This window comes from Mustela lutreola, chromosome 5 (genome assembly GCF_030435805.1).
Source record: "Mustela lutreola isolate mMusLut2 chromosome 5, mMusLut2.pri, whole genome shotgun sequence".
Taxonomy (NCBI): Eukaryota; Metazoa; Chordata; class Mammalia; order Carnivora; family Mustelidae; genus Mustela; species Mustela lutreola.
Genome location: NC_081294.1, coordinates 7,047,645 through 7,066,590, shown reverse-complemented (window position 1 = coordinate 7,066,590; position 18,946 = coordinate 7,047,645). Strand labels below are relative to the sequence as shown.

Below are 18,946 nucleotides of genomic sequence, written 5' to 3'. Positions count from 1 at the left end.
ATGAGCCTCTCTGCCCACAGGGTGGTGGCAGTCCCTGGTTCCCAGTCCTGTCCCCTGGCTCTGACGATGTCTTCTGTTGTCACAGAGACATCTTGGAAGGGCCTCCCAAAGAGTGGCCAGGGCCTCTGTGCTGACACTTCCGTCCGCTGGGGCAGACCTCCTCTCAGGGTGTTGCAGTTGTGACATCCACCCTGAAGTCACCTTCCCTGAAGCTCCTATCTTGTCCCTGTCATGGCTTGATGCTATGCCCACTTGTGGATGCTTGGCTCTTTGTGCAGAAGGGGACCCCCGATCACTGAAGTTGAATTTCCCACCAGCTGGGAGCTGTGGTCACCAAGTCCAAATTCAGTTGACTTTTGTAGTGAAGACATGCACATTTTCTTGCACACTTCAATCTGTGAGATGTTCATTTGTTAGAATGACTGCTGCCTGCTGTATAGGTGGCCTCTCTGTCTGTCTGTCTGTCTCTCTCTCCCTCTCTCTCTCTCTCACACACACACACACTTTCCTCCAAGACAGCCCCTACATTTCTTGTTTTCCCAGTATATAGCGTCATTCTGTTTATGTCTGAACTATCTCAAAACTAAGACAGTTACCCAGGCAGCTGGAGAGAAAATTAGACAATGCTTTACTAATACCGCACACATTATGATGAAGTCGATTCATAATCAATAAGGATTCCCTGGAGATGTGCTTCCGGTATACTTTGTGAAATAAATTCAGGATAATATACGTCTCCACATGTATTTTTCTCTTGAAATGAAGCATTCTAAGTCTCTGAGGACTTCCATTGGGCGTGGAAAACTGAAACATATTCCTGTCCAAAGTCTTCTTGAGATGTATGGATTGATAGGAAGCCTTGAAGCCAAAGGTTCTTGATTTAATTCTGGTTTTGGAATGACTCCCTGGCCTCATTCTCTGTATGTGCGGGATGAGAATTATAATGGTTTGAAAAATCAGGATTCTGCTGGGTTGATTAGAGGAGCCTGTTGATGGCTTCAGGAGGTGCTCCTAGTGGGTTGGTGTCTTGCCCTGGGCTTATAGGCCAACAGCAAGGGCCTCACCCTAGTGCACGGACAACATTAGTGTGTGCTTTGGGTCTGTGTCTCTGACACATGGCATTGGCCATGCTGTGCCTCTCCCTGGCTGAAAGGACACTTCTCCGTGCTCTTCACAGCCAGTCCAGGGAGATGCCTGGTTCAGAGGCCATACTCAGAGCCATGCTTTTATGAGTAGGTGAGCACGAACACACAGTGAGCAGAAAACCTGGGCAGGGAAGAGACCAGGCTGGGAACAGATGTTCCCTTGTATGGGAGAGAAGAATTTGGGACTTTGAGACAGAGAAGGGCATCCCAAAGAACACACATTCAAGAGAAAGAGGAAAGGGGCTTTCTAGACAGAGGAGGAAGAGAGACAGCAAAGGATGAACTTATAAAGCAAGAAGGAAAAGGTGTGTTCCTTGCTGTCCTGAATATCTGTGATTGCCCATCCATCATGTGGTGTCTGTCCTGGCTGGGTGACAAGGTCAGCACCTCTCTCTGATGCTAGGAATCCAGGATAATCTCCTGCAGAGTCCTCTAATGGGATGGAGCTGTAGCTGGCTACTTGGAGCCTCAGGAAGCTTTCCTGAGCCCCAGGTGTCTGCACTTGGAACTGGGTGAGGCATATGGTGGCTGAGAGGTTCTTGTCACCAGCTGCTTGCTAGCCTTGTACCCGCTGCTGGCACCTGCCCCACCTCCAGCACTGACCACTGAACAGGCCTGGGGTAGGATACGGGTGTTGGCATTTGTAAAAGCCCCTCAGATGATCCTGTGTGCAGCCAGGCTGGAGGAGCACGGCTGCTTAGGGGAGGAGTGACTGGTGAGACCTGCTCACCTTGTTTTGCTTTTTTCCTTCCTCATTGCCCTCCCAGATTACGGCACCATTAAAAAAGTGCGGGCGCCCCTGGCCCCGGCTGCTGGCAGCTGTTTGCTGGAAGAGATCGAGCTCTTTCCCGAGCGGCGGGGACAGCCCATCCGGAGCCTGCAGATCCTTCACAGCCAGAGCGTCCTGTTCGTGGGCCTGCAGGAGCACGTGGCCAAGGTCCCGCTGAAGAGATGCCCGTTCTACCGCACGCGCAGGTAGGGCATCCCCGGCAGTTTATGGCTTCAGGACCTGAACATTCTTGTGAGCCCTGCATCCCAGGGTGCAGAAATGTCGATGCAAACTCATTTACTGGGCTAGGAATAACCCGCCAGTATCTGCAAAGGAGGGGCCATGTTACAACATATGTAAACAGTTGTCAGGGTTAAAATAAACTCTTCTGTGCGTGATAACACTTAGCAATAATGCTCATACTTGGTGTTCCTGCATTAATCTACGAGTTTATTTTTATAGAAATTTATGTAATATACGCAGGATCCCCTCCCTGGGGCAGTTCTCATGGTACTGTCCTCAGCACCAGCTCTCTTGGGACACTGCCTCTCTCCTGAGGCACCTTCCCTTACCCCTACTCAATTCTCATTGGCCATGGGGTGTCCACTGTGGACTGTAGTGGCCTTCAAAGCTCAGTTTGGGTAAGTGCAGGCCCAGGTGGTCCGGAAATGACAAGTACTAAGTACACTATACACCTGACCAGCACTTGAATGTTGGAATATTGCATGAGGGCTCTGACCCCCAACAAAAGATTGCCCTTGGGGAAATAATCATCTAATATGGTCGCAGAGGTCAGTGATCTCAGTAACTCCACCCCCCAGTGCAGTCTGTAAGGGCAGAATAGGTATGGAAATGGACTGTTCGGGTATATCACTCACAGATACCACTCACACAGGTCATACTTTCTCAAACAAGGTTCCCCATAGCCTGGGCTTTGGGACTCACAGACTGGCAGTCACATGACAGACTGCACATGCTATTTCTTGACCTGGTCGGTAAAGTATTTTAGATCTCACTTTTTCATGTAATGTGAAAATTGCTATAGAATCAAATGGGATAATGCATATGGTCTAAAACTTAAAGCACTCTGCAAAGTGGGCGTTCTCTTGTAGAAGTGAGGTTTTTGTGTATAATAGAAACCATTACAATATTCCTTTCTAGATGGTTCTGGGCAATGAAATATATGGTGCCTCCTTTGGTATCAGGGTGTTGAGGGATATTGTAAGGGACTATCTCCCTAACGATGATGGTTAGCAGTAATGCCGGGGAACAATAATAACAGAGCGATAAGTACCAGCAACTATCTTTTATATAACACCTTTTTCTTAAAGTTAACCATTGGGTGCTTGAAATTTTTTCTGGTTTGGGTTCCCTACTGACCTGGTGCAGGAATGATTCTGCCCAGTTGCTGATGATCAGTGGGTGACAAGGAGACTTGGGATCTTGCCAGCAAGCTTGTTGAAAGTTGGAATGCCCCTGGAAAGGCCCCAGTCTTCCAACCACAGCCCAGCGAGCTCTGACTTGTCATGGACTTTGGGTGGGGGGGTGTGGCGTGACACCAAATAACACGCATGAAGACACAGGCCTGTGCTATAGGTGCAGTGGGTCTGGGGCCAGAATGAAAGTTCATGGCTTGCACGCTAAGGCAGCTTATCCTTTCCATGGTACTTCGCCTTGTTGAGTCAGGATTACAATAACCCAGGTCCTTGTGACCGCAACCTGAGAAGCTAACTCCTGCGTCAGGTCTGGGAACCGAGCTGTCACGGCGCCCACCTCATTTCCTGCACTGCCGCACGTGGAGTCCAGTCGGGAAACCACAGGAGCTGGCCACCACCAGGCACAGCAGCCGGGGAACCATTCAAGTTCACCTTTCTCCTACAAGGAGAACAAGGCCACTTGTCTGTCTTCGTCATGTTTTGGGGAGGAGAAGATTAACAGTTATATCCAGAGCTGAATCTCCCTGCTGTTTTCTTGTCTACCCACTTGGAGAAGAGCCTCGGGAAATTAGAACTTTATTGTAAATGGAGAGACTGTGGAGTTCTGTGTCCCCACACTCAGAAAGGGCTAGATTGTGTTTGACCCTCAAATATTCCATTTGAGAAAAGAAAAATGCGAAGACTCAAACCCGAGCATTTTTGTGGATTCTTTCCATTATGTTTCTTTGCCATGCTTTTCTAATAGAAAGACAAGACTACCTCCCCCATTAACACTAGCTGGAGAAAAGTATCCATTTTTCAGAAACTAATATCTATATGACCAGATTTTTTTTTGATGTGTTATGGGGAAAAAAATTTTTTTTTACAAAAGCAATTTTAATTTTCTAAAAATGTGACTAAAGAAGTACACTGAATAGGAATAGGAGAGCAATTAACAACTGAGCAATAATTTCTTTGTTCAATATATATTCCATAGTAGAGTATAAGTAATTTCATTCCTTATTAGAAAAATCGATTTTATAAATGAGTTTTGTAATGCTTAACAAGAAAAACTGAACTTAACTAAAGTACCTGTCTCCTTCCAAATCATATTCACATTTTAGAAAAAAATTTTTTTCAGTATTCATTTTTGAAAGGCCATGCACAATTTGATGTCTCTTAAGATGTTTATAAATGATAATAATTGATAGAGTCCTGTGAGTTTCTTTTACACATCTGGCCCTGTGCTAGCTCTTCCTGTCATTTCCTGTCACCACTCTACCCTGAGGCTCAAGTCACCTGTCGTCTCCATTTTTAGATGAGGAGATGGGGGCTCAGATGTTTGGATCCTGCCAAACGTACCAAAAAGGTCACATACCTCGTTCAATATGAAACCCAGGTTCAGGGCTGGAGCTCTGACCCCAAGGTCCAGGCATTGTCTTATAGTTCACTGTGCTGCCCCTGGGACAATGAGGACATCAGTCCAGCGGTCAGGTGTCAGCAGAGATTAGCTGCTGGACAGGCCTAGAACAGAAACTGGAATTCTGAGCACCACATGCCAGGCCACATTTCATTCAGCCCATCCGACCATGAACCCAAACTGGGGCTTGGTCTCTCCCGGTCTGCGCAGCCTCCAGCATGGTGCCCAGCTCAAGACAGGGCAGTAAACATTTATCAGATTTACAAATGGGTAGTACCTTTCCCCTCTCTGCTATTTTGCTTCATAATCTATAAAGTTAACCTAAATTCTCATGCAACAGTTAAATTGTTAAAGGGAGTTAAACTCCCTTTGCAGAAGAGTGTAGTGATATAAAGCAATAGCTAAAGGATCAAATGCCCCTGGGATTTAAGTGTTTGTTGTTTCATTTTTGCTTAGTTTTAAGAAGTAATTGACGAGAGAAGAAAGCTGAAATCCAGGAGCATCCTTGTCCACATATAAAATAGAAGAGAAGTTTTGCTTTATAAAACTGGAGGGAAAGATGGAACCATTAAGAAAGAGATTGGCTCCATTTGTGAATGGGTGTCTAGCCCTTCTTAATTCATTTAGCTTGTAATAATATCATTTAGTTAAAGAAATTAACACTCATTAAGAAGATTAGTATGGCAGTTAGGTTACTGCAGAACATGTCTTGCTTGAAAGAGCAAAGTTTGAAAACGTGGAGCTATATGTCAGCACCTTTATTAATTAAATATCGTCTACAGACAGTGTCTGTCTTGCAGGAGAAATGCGATGTATAGAGAGAAATTGCAGGATCCCCTAAGGTCTTCCAGCTTCCAGAAAGACAACTTTAGCCATTCAGTAATGAGTCACATAAACACTCGGAAGGAATTTTGACATATACTCAATTTACAAAGTAAATATTCTCCCTTCAAAATGAATTTGATATTTTCCAAATCTCAATGTCTTGAGGTTTTGTTTGCATTGACTTTGGATTAGCTTCTAAAGACTGTGATTTTCCTTTGTTAATTCATTCATAATATATTTATTGACCTTAATACGTGCCAAGCACCAAGTGAGCCCCCGAGTGTAGGATGACGAATGAGGCACCCTTGACCCTGTCTCCATGGGGCTCAGAGTCTAATGAGTAATTCTGGCATAAATAAAATCTCCTGAATATCTATTGTGGATTTGAGCCAGAGGACCTTAGAATTACCTTAGACGTTATCCCAAAATCAATTCATCATTAAAATCTGATCCTATACTGCACCAGGACCTAATCTTCAGGCCTGACATCCTGTCCAATTATTTTTTAAGCTATATTTGAATCACAGCCAGTGTTCCAATCTTAAATTTCTAATAGTAAGAGAATAAATCACTAGTTATCATGTATTTATTGGATGGAGTATTCACTCTGTGGATTTTTCTGAAACCAAAAAATGATGACTATGAAGATATACACATTATGTGATAATAACTGAAAAAAGCAAAAAGCAAAACAGTAGTACATATATGCCATCATTATAACTTTAAAAAAAATAGGAGGAAAAGACATAGTACATTCACCAACATCTAGTTAACACACTGTAAGAGGGGCTTGGCTGAAATGCTATTTTTTTATTGGAATCACAAGTTAATACCTCCAGGTCCTGGGTAGGTCAGAAAATGAACAGTTAAAATGTGGTAGATAGATATGAGCATACATAAGCTTAACTAGTGATTTATGAAGCATAAGTCATACTACTGTTTTTTCTGTAATAGGGAGAGACACAGATTTTGTGGGGTCTGAAGCTTATACAGTTTGGGAAGGGGTCTTGCTAAGGAAAAGAATATCACAATTATGGATGCAAAATGTCAACCAGTCTTAGCTCCTTAACAAATGTGAAGTAAAGAAGGTTAAGCTTCCTTAGCTTCATGGCAGATCCATCTTCGGCAATGATATAAACACATATTTTGATTCAGGTTCACAATAAAAGCAAAGAACATTTGTGAACACCATCTTGTAGAGATGTCATGAGCTGCTTCTACAACAATGGGATTATGAGTATATTTTTTTTCTTTTTCTTGATCAAATCTTTTTTAAAGATGTACTTATTTGAGAGAGAGAGCAAGAGAGGAAGCAGGAGGAGGGACAGTGGGAGACAATCTTTGGGCAGACTCCCTGCCCAGTGCGGAGCCTGATGCAGGGCTTGATCCCACCACCCCGAGATCCTGACCTGAGCCGAAACCAAGAGTCAGACACTTAACCGACTGAGTCACTCAGGCGCCCCTCTTGGTCACATACTTTAATGTAATCATATCATTGTTTCCATGGAGAACACAGTTTCTAAGAACAAGCAAGATCACTAAAAATATTTCATAGGTCAATATTTCATAGGTCAGATCTACTAGGATAGGCTCTCTGCTTTCCTTGGTGATGCGTTAGCCAGCCAACAGTTTTGGATTCAGCTTTCTGTTCAGTTTCCTCACGAGCATGTTTCTGTTTCCTAAATGGCAATGTGTGTTCTAGTCACTTGTATAAAGTCAGATAATTGTTGTCATTACCAACTTTTGTACCTCAGCTGAGTTTGAGAAACATGGCCAGAGAGTTCACAATAAGTAGATGTCTACTCCCCAGCTTCCATCTTTTGCACTCCCCGGTTTAAAGCTGGGTAGAGAACTCTGTGGGTAAGCTTGGGCTGCAGCAGTGTTCTCGACTCCAGATCCTTGCACCTGAGTTATCCTGGTCAGTAGCACCTTGGCTTTTATACACCAAGCTTCCCTTAATCTTTTTATTTGCAGCATAATCCAATGAATTAATGATTCTTAAGGAAATAACCAACCCCATGTGTCTGCTAAAATACTTGTGTATGGAAAGATCATGAGCTTCAGATTCAGGGGGATCCTAGATAAGCTTTTACATGGTGTGTGATTATAAGCAAACCACTCAGTGTGGTACTGGGAGCACAAAGGCAAAGAGCACATAATGGGTCTGGGAGATGGAAAGAATTCAGTCGACGATGGTTCCTGCCCTTCCTTCTTTCCTAGGCTAGTCTGCTCATGGAGGTCCTGCTGAGTTGGCATGGCTAGTGAATGCTATGTCTTCATGCCTTTCATACTCGTTGAAGGGTTAGCTTCAACTTTTCTCTCTGTCCCAAGTAGAATTAAAAATCAGACCTAAGAAAAGAAGGGAGGGAGGGAGGGAGGAAGGAAGGGAAGAAAAGGAAGAAAGGGAGAAGGGGGGAGAGAGAAGAGGCAAGAGAGGAGAGAAAAGGAAAAAAAGTCAAATAGCTCTTGTATATGTGCTTTGCCTTCTTTGTTGAGGTATACTACCCATTGCCTCTGGCCAATCCACCTGGACCTGTCAAGATTTGCTTTTTGCCTTTAAACCACTTCACTTTGAGAGGTACAAGGCTAGTCAGGCCAGACTCTGCTCCTGGTACTACATTATGTCCTTGGCTTTGGTCTGTCTGGCAGTTTGTGAGGCTCTACCCTGTCTTAGCTTCTGTGAGCATGGCTCCATTCAGTTGATAGGAGCCTCTGTCAGGGGATATTCATTAATTCCTTGTCCCAAGTCCCCCATTGTGTCATATATCTATCTACCCAGAGAGGCTAGGATTCAGGCAACTGATGGAGGGAGATTGGACAGGGCCAGGAGTAAGGAGAGCCAAGTGCTTACCCTCCTTGCTGCTGTCACCAGGTTGGGGAAGGCACGGGGAACCCAGAGTAGATGCCACCCTTGACAGAAGTGCTCTGCTGACACAGAGAGAAGTTCTTTCCTTGGACTTGGCTGTGTTCTCACGGGGGATTCTCTGGCATTGGCACTTAAGCCTCATGACTCATTCATGGGCAAACTGTTAAGTTGGGTGAATTATAAGGAGTCAGCGTAATATAAATGTTTTCTCTGGACTTACAGTCTTCTAAAGCTTTGTGTAAGAGTTTAGGTGTATTCCTTGACCCCTTGGGCATCCTTCAAGTGTAAATGACAACTTTTCGTATTCTCCAGTGTCTTCTGATTCTGCCTATGAAACCCTCATCTACTCAGCCACAGCAGGGCTTCTCTCAAAGAAACATGAGATGGGCAAAGAGTAAGCATGTCTTCATTTTTCTCTGATTGGCGGGGGAGGCGAGGACACTGTGGCCCTTTCATTACCTCTGTTCTGTAGAGGAGAGAACATAGAATACCAAAAGTGCAGACTTTTCCCTGAATGAAGTGACCACAGATACTTTTCTTTCCTTCTTGGGCAGTTGGACATAGTGTTTTCTGGTCCTTGTTCCCCCCAGGCGACTTGAACATCCCTGAGCTGCAAAGGGCTCATGTTGGTTCATCAATACTCCATGTGTCCTCTTTGTCCTGGTTTTGGTCCTTGAGCACAGAATTGACCACAGCTGAGCTGCCTTCCCTGGACAGCTTCATCCTGGGGGCACACGTGGCCTCTGCAGAAAGACATTATGTTTGTTAAAAGACAAATTTCATGACAATTGAGATCCACCGGGAGGGTAAGAGAAACAACTCAGGTGCCGTATGTGACAAGTGGGGAAGTGGGATTGACTGTGTCATGTCAGAAACTGAAGCTGATGGCCCAAGTTGATGACAGTTGCTAGACTCCCAGGAGCACTCCTGTTTTGCTTATTTCAAATACTCTTTACTCTTTAACTATTTCTTTCTTAGTCTTGGTTTTCCCAAAATGCTTCATAATATGAGTATCAGTCTTGTTCAGTTTTTAAAACAGATTTTTCAGGAAAATTTGAGTGTTATATCCACCTACCAAGATTTTAATGAAAACCGCTCACTTAGCATTACTGGCAATACATATCAAATATTCTAATTGCATATTAAAAGCAAATTTAAATGTAAAAAATCACTGTATTTAATCAAAATCATGTAATGATAAGCCAATAGTGAATAGTTTTTTAATATTAAAGTTAGTGACTAATTGAAATTCTGGATCATTAATTTCATCTGCAAATCATAATATATAACATGAATTACTATGAAATGTCTTGAGCAAGTGATGCATAATAAGTATAAACAGGTATTTTTTACCAGTAATTATATCTTTGTTTACTCGGCATGTGTCCGAAATTTTAAAATGCCATTACATTGTAGCTGTATCTCAGTTCCTCTTGGGAATTACAAATTAATTTTCTCGTAGATTTCACAACTTGATACATGCTATCCACCCCCGCCAAATTTTTCCTGCCTAAGCAAAACACCAACATTTTATTCACATCAGTATGCTTCCAAGGAATCCTAAGGAAACCTCAGCCCAGCCATGCTGCTCTGCTTCTGATCCTGGTCATGCCACAGACACGCGACTCTCTCGTTCCCTGGGGCCGTCATGACCAGGCATTCTCCTCTCACTCAGCTGAGCTCCATCCAACTCCATTCAGAAGGCAGCCTGCACACGCCATCTTCCTGGAATCCTTCTGCTCTACCTCTCAGCCCTCTCAGTCCTGTCGCACCATTGTCTGAGCTTCTTTCTCACTTAGTAGTTAGCCTACCCCATGCTGTCAGGCAACATTCATGAACATACTCTGCCTTCCTTGCAAGACTGAAAGTTCACTCCTGGTCTTCGTGTCTTCAACACATGGCATCCTGTATGGGAGTCAAAAATATCATTGTGAATCTATCCAAATGTGCAGCTAAAATATTTTGCACCACTTAATAGAAAGCAGTGTGGCGTGTCACATTGCCTGCTCAAATAAAGAGCTCATGGCATTTTCAGATTTAGTATTTTTGGTCTAGAATGTTTTCAAACACCCCAGAACCCAGTATCATATTGTAAGACACAATTATGTTTAGAGATTAATTAGAATAACTATATGTATCCCATCCCCCAAAATGCCTTTTTCTGATTTATTACATGATATAACTTAACCCTCAAAACAGTCCTATCACTCCAGTTTCGTGGGAGCAGAAACTGAAGAAAGTATATGTTTCAGGTGGGTTCACCAACTGAAAGACGTGTGGCTCTCTTCCAATGCATTCCTCAGTGTCCTGTCTCATTAGAATTTTTTCAGTCTTATTTCTAGTAAGACAGTGTTCTTATTGCAACTCTTAAAATAAAAGCAGATTCAGAAGTACAGAGTGACTTTGGTCATTAGGAAGAAGACAACTCCGATCGTATTAGGAATTAGGGCAAAGATCATGCATGAACAGAAATCCGTCTCTCCCACTACTATCATGAGGAGAGTAGAGATATGTTAAGTAAATAGACACGCAGTTTTTGCACAGTATTTTAAAGTTTACAGCACTTACTAGGAAGCCCTAAATCTTGACCGGACCTCCCGGGCTTTCTGCCCATTCCTCTCCTCAAGGTTCAACCGAAGTCTGGCCTCCATTTATCTCACCCTTTAAACTGCCCAAGTTCCCTCCTACCTCAGTGCCTTCCCCATCCCATGTCTGTCTCGCTGCTGACTGTCCTGATTTCCTAAGCCATGTCAAAAGGCTCACTCCTTTTCATCTCACTGATGCCAGCTTAAATGCCACTCCCTGGGGTATTTCCTGACCCCAGACCCATCCATCCAAACAGGGTTTCCCTCTTTGGGTTATTCCTTTTGGAAATGGTTGTTGCCACTTTTCAGTGTTTATTTCCTTTTCCAAAGGGTAAATTCTGTGTCTGCTTTGCTGTCCATGGTACCCCCACTGTTTTCAGGCTGGTTCACGGCAGGTGCTCATAAGTGTGCCCCAAATGAATGAATGTTGGAATCACTTAAAATCTCATGTTTAATGAATGCATTTTCTTAATATGGCAAGAATACTTAAGATCAAAAATAAGCTGATTTAATGAAAATTAGTATAACAGAAACAAGTCAGATAAAGACATTAACACTTAGATAATCTAACACGCGAAAGGATTGTATTCAGGAATTATCTCCAGCTGCCTAGAAATACAGTAGAAGATTTTAATGAATATACCTCTTTTCCCTATTACCCAAATTAGCAAATAGCATAACTGTAAACTTTAAAATTTGAAGGAAGCATTTAGTGAAACATTTAATATCACTGTCCCAGAAAAGGGAAAGTGGTTTATCCTTCTTCTAGAATTAAGGCCTGTGTCTAAATAGACCTTTAGCTCTAAAACATATTCTCAATAAATATGTTTTTAAATTAAACTTTCAGATTCTGACCAACATATTTTCTGAATTCAGATACTTTCAAATACCAAAGCAATATATCAAGTGAGAATAATCTAAGGTTATTAACAAAATGTGGAAGGTTTTTTATTAAAAAGATTCATCATACAAAGAAAAACATTTTCAAACTACAATGAAGAAAAGCTTCTTTCACGATGGCCATATTAATAAGAATTTGTGATTTTCCACGCCGTCTCTTTAAAAGACCCGCCTTCCCACAGCAATGAGTTATGATCATAGGTTTTTCCTAAAGTATACTTTGGAGTAAAGGTAGGGCTCATTTGAATTTTGCTATGGCCTGAAATATTTTGACTGAGGGAAACATACTTATCTATAAATGGAATTTTTAATGAATGGGTATTTATGCCTGGAGAGGAGTGTTAGTAGTTTTAAGGGATAAATGGAATGTTAAGAATGTGCAAAGCCCTCAACATTATGGGAAGAAAGAGATGTTTTTACAAGCAGCTTTTCATTGAAAGCAGCTTCAATATCCTGTGTAACCCTGTGGCATTGTTTCGGTCCTGCAGGCAGATTTGCAAAGAGAAGACAGGGGCAAAGTGAGGGGGTTGGTGGAATTTTCCTGTTTTGGAAATTTTAATTTTTGTCTAATGTTCGTGTTGCTTTAATAAGAAGCATTAAAAGGAATTCAGGCCTTTTGAATCATTCTGTAAGTGTAGCTTTGTCCCGTTTGCTCACCAGTGTGAAGATGGGACCATGTGCAGAGAAGGGTTCCCATGTGTGATACCCACTGTGGAGTCAATCTGGCGGGTGGGCTCCGTAAGACATGGGCACTGTGGGTCAGATCTCACTGTGCCACCAAGGGACTCACAGCAGGAAGCAGAAGAGTTCTTAGTTCTCACTCTGCCCGGATCTGTCTACAGTGGAGGGGTCTTCAGATTTCTAGAAACTTCCCACAAAATAACATCTGCATAGAGTTGATTTGCTGACCCTGAGCTTAGTGACAATATGAGAAATATCTTATTTTGTAGATACGAAAACACACACTTCCCTGTCTTATACATTCACTGGTTTATCTTCCTCTCTCTTATTCCTTTAAAAAAAAATCAAATCAACTGTATGTCTTAAAAATGATGAGTTCTTTAAACTGAGAAATGTGAGATATGCTTTACGTACTATTAAAACAGGAATACAGGTCAAATTCTCCTCTAGGGAACTGATCATTGCAGTGAATTTTTATTTAAAAAACAAGTTATTAAAAATCATATTCCCAAACCTCAAGAACTAGAGAGTTTCAGAAGCTGATGCTCACACTTTGTGTTATAAAGTTGTGTTTTAAAAAGATGTTGTCTGAATTTGGTAGAAAAAGGAAAAAGAAACCATACACAGCTTCCTTGTTACTTAAGTGCCAGGTCTGCTTGTGTGGGTATGAGGATTGGGAAGTTTAGGTTAAAAAATATATATATAGTTGTTTGTTTGTTTGTTTGCTTGCTTGTTTGTTTGTTTTAATTCAACAAACGGAGGGAGGAAAGGAGAGTTGCTAGAAATGCGTTTCACACAGATCACAGACGAGGAGGCTAATGAAATGATACTCTAAAAGGATCAGAAGGAATCCTGAAGAAATGTTTTTATGATTTTTTAAGTGTGGAAGCTCTTTCAAAATATGGCAGAAATTTCAGATGCTGTAAAGGAAAAGATTCATAAACTTCACACCATAAAATTTTGAAACATTTGTAGCTCAAGAAAAAATACTTAGTAACAAGTAGGGAAAGTATTTGAAACATTACTGATAGAGGGTTAATTTTCTAATATGGAAATTTTCACTTGCAATGACTACATAAAAGGAGTGAAGCCAGTTACTCAATCAAAAAGAAACAAAAAGCAGGAATTGGTTACAAGTAGGAAATTTACAAGAAAAGAAATACGGGTAATCCATCAATGTGCACACACACAATAGATTTTAATCTCACAACTGAACAAATAGATCAGAGAGCTAGAAGAGTGTTTTGATCTATCAGAAAGGGCTAAGTTTAAAAAAAAAAAAAAAAAGGCAACATCTAGCATGGAACAGGGAGAGAAGAAAGAGTTCTCCGAACTGTTGATTGGTACAAAATCATTAATACCTATAACTTCTACCTCTTCGATGCCATGTATAGAAATTTATCATGTAGAAAATACATACAAGCGTATACATTACAACCTTGCTTTTAAAGGATTTAAATAAATGTTGATTCTTCTAGGTAATAGAATACTGTACAGCCATATAAGGAATCAGGTAGAGCTGTATATACCGGCAAGAAAAAATGTGACAGTATATTTTTATGTGTAAAAAGCAAAACTGAAGGCTATGGGAACAGTCCCTTTGTGTGTGTTATATCTAACTCTACTCATTAACAAAATAAAAATATATATGTATATAGAGACGTATTCATGCATGAATGCTATTTGTGCAGAGAAAATATCCCCCAAATGAATAAAAGTGTGAATAGTACCTAGAAAGCATGTACTTTGTAGTAATTGTTTTGTCTGATTTTTTCATGTGCATCTACTGTATGCCTGGTAAGGTAATTCAACAAGAGGCCCTTAGACTGGGGTGGCCCCAAAGCCTTGGTAGCTGACCTGGGCAGACTGAAACCAATGTCAGAGTCCCCACACTCGAATCTGGGAAAGTGAAACTTTGGAATGACCAATCCCAGTCAACCAGGCATTCCCAAATAAGGCCCCCATTCAAGTTATAGCCAATCAAATAATTTCCTTGGGTTGCTTCCAAATCTTCTTCATAAAATTCTCTCCCCTACCTTCTGTTAGGGGAGCCTCCTAAGCACTTTTGATTTGGGGCTACCGTATTCAAAATTTTAATGTGCCTCAGTTTACCTTGTATGTGGTTTAATGTGCCTCAGTTTACATGTATGTGGTCACTCACCATCAAGTTCCAACGAGGCTGTGGTGACAGGCAGCTGTCCCACGCCCCTCTCCACCCACCCTAGTCCTGCTGGGAGAAGAGCCAGTAGTAACCATCTCTGTTGGAACCTCTTTGGGTGGTAAATTAATAATAATTCCATAGTGACAATAAATAATAGTTTTTACCACTATTGCTTGATTTATTGCATTTTGCGCCATCTTCCCCTGCCGTGGGACTTCAACTTCGTTTTTCTCTGCTTGGGTTTCTGCATTTTAAAGACTACATTTATGTCACTTAAAATAAATGCAGGAGCTAATCAAAGGATTGTATTTGTAAGGTTCTGTGAGGGTGCAATGAGCTAACGAGACCAGGTTCTTAGAACGGTGCTTGGTATGTGGTGATCATATTTGATATGTTAATTGATTATTTTGTATCATTAATATTAACAATTTAATATTACTTATACTACCTCCTTGGCCCATGTTTGATAGTTAGACTGTGATTTCTAGACCTACTCTTGGTTCACTGGTAATCCGCTAACAGATTCTCCCAGCCTGAAGAGCCCCTTCCCTTTAAGAGGACATTAGCACTTTCGTGCTGCACTAGCCTGCCTTTCCTCTCTCTCATTTCCTGCACATCTGACCTCTTGGCCCCTTCAGAGAGTGAATTCTCAGGTCTTCAATGCCCTGCTTGCCTGTGGGGTCATCGTTTGTATAATCCTGGCTCAGTCACTGTCACACTGTCTGCTCCCCTCCACCCTTGAACACCTCTTGCCTTGATGACATAGGGCCAAATTCTTCATCTAATGATGCCCATGTGCTGCATGAACTCTTTCACAGAGACAAAGCCAAAATAAAGTATCCACCATCTGCAATACTTCTGAAATAACGTATTGAATATATTGCAGTTGGAGCTATAGTAAGTTACTATTAAATTGAAATTTTTCATTTATTTTTAAGCTATGGAACCCAAAAGGAAGAGTTTCCTGTTTTATTAAATTCATACTGACCATGTTGAAGGGTTTGGGGTATATTTGTTTGTCCTTGGGCCAATTTCTTAAATCTTCTGTGCCTCAGTTCTCTTATCAATGAAGTAAAAATACTACCTCCCTCATTAGAGTTAAGTGTCTAAATGATATAATAAATTGATATATTATAGTAGGTGTTCAACAAATAACATCTGTTACTAAGGTAAGGATGATAATAGTGGTGGTGGAAGAAGTGATGGTGGTGATGATGGTGGAGGTAATGGTGGTGGTGATGATGGTGGTGATGGTACAGGTGATGATGATGGTGATGGTGGAGGTGATGGTGGTGATGGTAGTGATGATGGTTATGATGGAGTTGATGATGATGGTGATGATAGTGATGGTGGTGATGATGTTGGTGGTGGTGATGATGGTGGTGATGGTGCTGGTGATGATGATGGCGATGGTGGAAGTGATGGTGGTGATAGTAGTGATGACGGTTATGGTGGAGTTGATGATGGTGATGATAGTGATGGTGGTAGATGTGATGGTGGTGGTGATGATGGTGGTGATGGTGCTGGTGATGGTGGTAGCGATGATGGTGATGATGGAGGTGGTAGTGGTTATGGTGGTGATGGGGGCAATGGAGATAATGGTGATGATGATAAAGTGAAAATAATGCATCTTATAAAAGTTGTATCTGAAAGATATAACAGGTTTTCAGCAAATACTGCCTGTTGCTAAGGGGTTGCAGTTGATGATGATGATGGTGGTGGTGATGACAGTGATGGTGATGGTGGTGGTGATAAGAACATCTAGGATTTTTTAAGCATTGAAAAATTTTAACTAGCTCTATTCATGACACCAAAAGGCTCATGTTGGTACACACAGTCCCTTGGTCGTCTGTCCTGTATCTTAGGAAAAATAGAGGTATTTCAACCAAAGTTAATTGATTTAATTAGATACGTATGGGCATATGCATACATTGTTCTCTAGTGTGCCAACTGAAACTTGGTTTCTCCTAACTAGTTTCCAAGTCAATTCATCAGGGCTAGACTCACCTAAGCTCGCATCTGTTACTGCATGGGTAAGGCTGCTCTTTATTGACCATTGGGTGTGTGTTTGCAGTGCCTGCATTGGGGCCCAGGACCCTTACTGTGGCTGGGACATGGTGATGAAGAAATGCACGAGCCTGGAGGAGAGCCTGAGCATGACGCAGTGGGAGCAGAGCACCTCCACCTGTCCTGTAAGTGTGTGTGTTCTCCAGCCTCAGAAAGCACCGTCCATGGGAACCCAGCTGCCCTGAATCCTAATCCATATCCTGTATGCGCGTCTGGAACCTTCCTTGTAAACCCGGTCTGGGCTCTCTCAACTGGTTCCCCTCTGAGCGTTCGTTAGAGCCACACAAGATGTTGCCATATGCTTTTTGTCTGCTTTGAAGAGACATATCGTAAGAGAAAACTCTGCTGCTTTGCTAGTGGGGTGTAATATCTCTGTTTCATTCTTGGGTTTTCTCTCGAGATTGGTGTGGACTCTTGCCCTTTTTAGCATTAATAAAATAGTGACTCCACACCCACCAATTTCCCATGGAAGCTATATTTCTAGAAACTGAGATAAGTAGAGCTTTTAAAATAATAAAATAAAGGCTGTAATTATTGGACCCCATGTGGGACAGTCTCAGGGTCACAGGAAGGTCTGGGAGAAAGAGCGTGACGGCCATTCCTACTGTGAGCCCCCAGAATGAAGAGCCTCGCTTCCGTTTGGAGCCAGTTCTCGAAATCTAGGAAAAACAGTTTCCTTTGCCAGATTTTTTGCTTAAGGCCCCACATGTAGGACCCGACTTGTTTGTTTTCCTTTGTCTCTAGAACTCTTTGTGCAATAATCTCAAACTCTTTTTCTGGCCTCAGACCATATGACCAATAGCTATTAACCTCCACACGTTTGAAAACCGATTGAGAGTCACTGTGCTGTCACAGAGCTGCTGGTCTCTGTGACTGTCAGAGCTGGCTCACTTCTACAGGGAAGAGCGGGAAAAAGAAGCAGCACATTCCTTTCCTTGAGATCTGGCCTGTTGCTCTTAGCAGAACTGCCCGTGGCAACTGGGTGGTCACCTGCTCTTTTCCTCACCTAACCTAAAAAGGCTTTCCTTCAGTTTGTGAGGGGGAACATCAGGTAGCGTGATATGAGGAAGGCCAGGGTTAGTAAAAACAGCATCATCTCCCAAGGGTGGGCATGAGATCGAAGGCTTTTACTGCAAAGGTGTGAGATCACCACTTCCGGGCTCTGAGCTGAACTTTGCAATGGGGTTTGCTGCTGGTCCGCTGGGTTATGTAGCTCTTTTTCAATGATTCTTGAAATTGATTAGAAATATGCCAGTGTTTGTGCCAGGTTCTTTCTCATTTTTGAAAATTCTTTAAAAGCACAAAGATGTTCACCTTAAATCTCTGCAGCTAGAGATAACATAAACAAGGCTCTACATTATGGGCCCCTACTTTTGAAGGATCAGAGCAATTTTCTCATAGATGTTTGACCTTGCATTTTTAATGGCAAAAAGGGTAGCAGAATATAATAATAGTTCTTCTTAAGCAGTAAGGCCATCTGTGTATGACCTGGGGTTTTGTGGATATCTGAGACAGCTACTTGTAAAGATAGTTTGTAAGATATCTACTTGTAAAAAGATAAACTGAGGCATATTAAAAATTTTAAGAGTTTACCTTAGGAGAAGGGAAAAATGAAGGGGGGAGAAATCAGAGTGGGAGAAGAACCATGAGAGACTATGGACTCCGGGAAATAAACCGAGGGTTTTAGAAGGGAAAGGGTTGGGGGGATGGGTGAGCCTAGGGATGGGTATTAAGGAGATCACAGAGTGCAGGGAACACTGGGCGTTCCATGCAAACAATGAATCTTGGAACACTACATCAAAAACTAATGATGTACTGCATGGTGACTAACATGACCCAATAAAACAAAATTTTAAGGGTTTATTTGAACAAAATGAATTCCAATCAGGCAGCATCCAGTCTAGCAGATGGAAAGGAGCTCTGAGGAGGTACAAAATCAAAGACTTTCATAGGAAAGAGTAAGGAAGTTATAATACTAGGCAAAATGTCAGGTTGGTCATTGCCAAGTTACTTTCCTTAGTGGATGATGGGTCTTCCAGGCAGATAACCTAACTAGTATTAATCAGACATTTCCTGATTGGTTTAAGATTCCTTTTCTAAAAGAACCAAAAC

The 18,946-nt window shown here is 42.0% G+C and overlaps 1 protein-coding gene across 9 annotated transcripts in view; it reads left to right on the top strand.

The window, feature by feature from the left end:
* The window catches only part of SEMA5A (semaphorin 5A), a 466,271-nt gene that overhangs the window by 360,391 nt on the left and 86,934 nt on the right, over positions 1 to 18,946 (top strand). For all 9 annotated transcript variants that reach the window (XR_009353706.1, XR_009353707.1, XM_059173630.1 and 6 more), the window contains 2 exons: positions 1,913 to 2,120; positions 16,842 to 16,959. Coding sequence is in view for 7 of the 9 variants with exons in the window: in XM_059173630.1 (XP_059029613.1) it covers positions 1,913 to 2,120; positions 16,842 to 16,959 (326 nt within the window). In the remaining 2 variants the exon portion in view is untranslated. The remainder of the gene's footprint in view (positions 1 to 1,912; positions 2,121 to 16,841; positions 16,960 to 18,946) is intronic.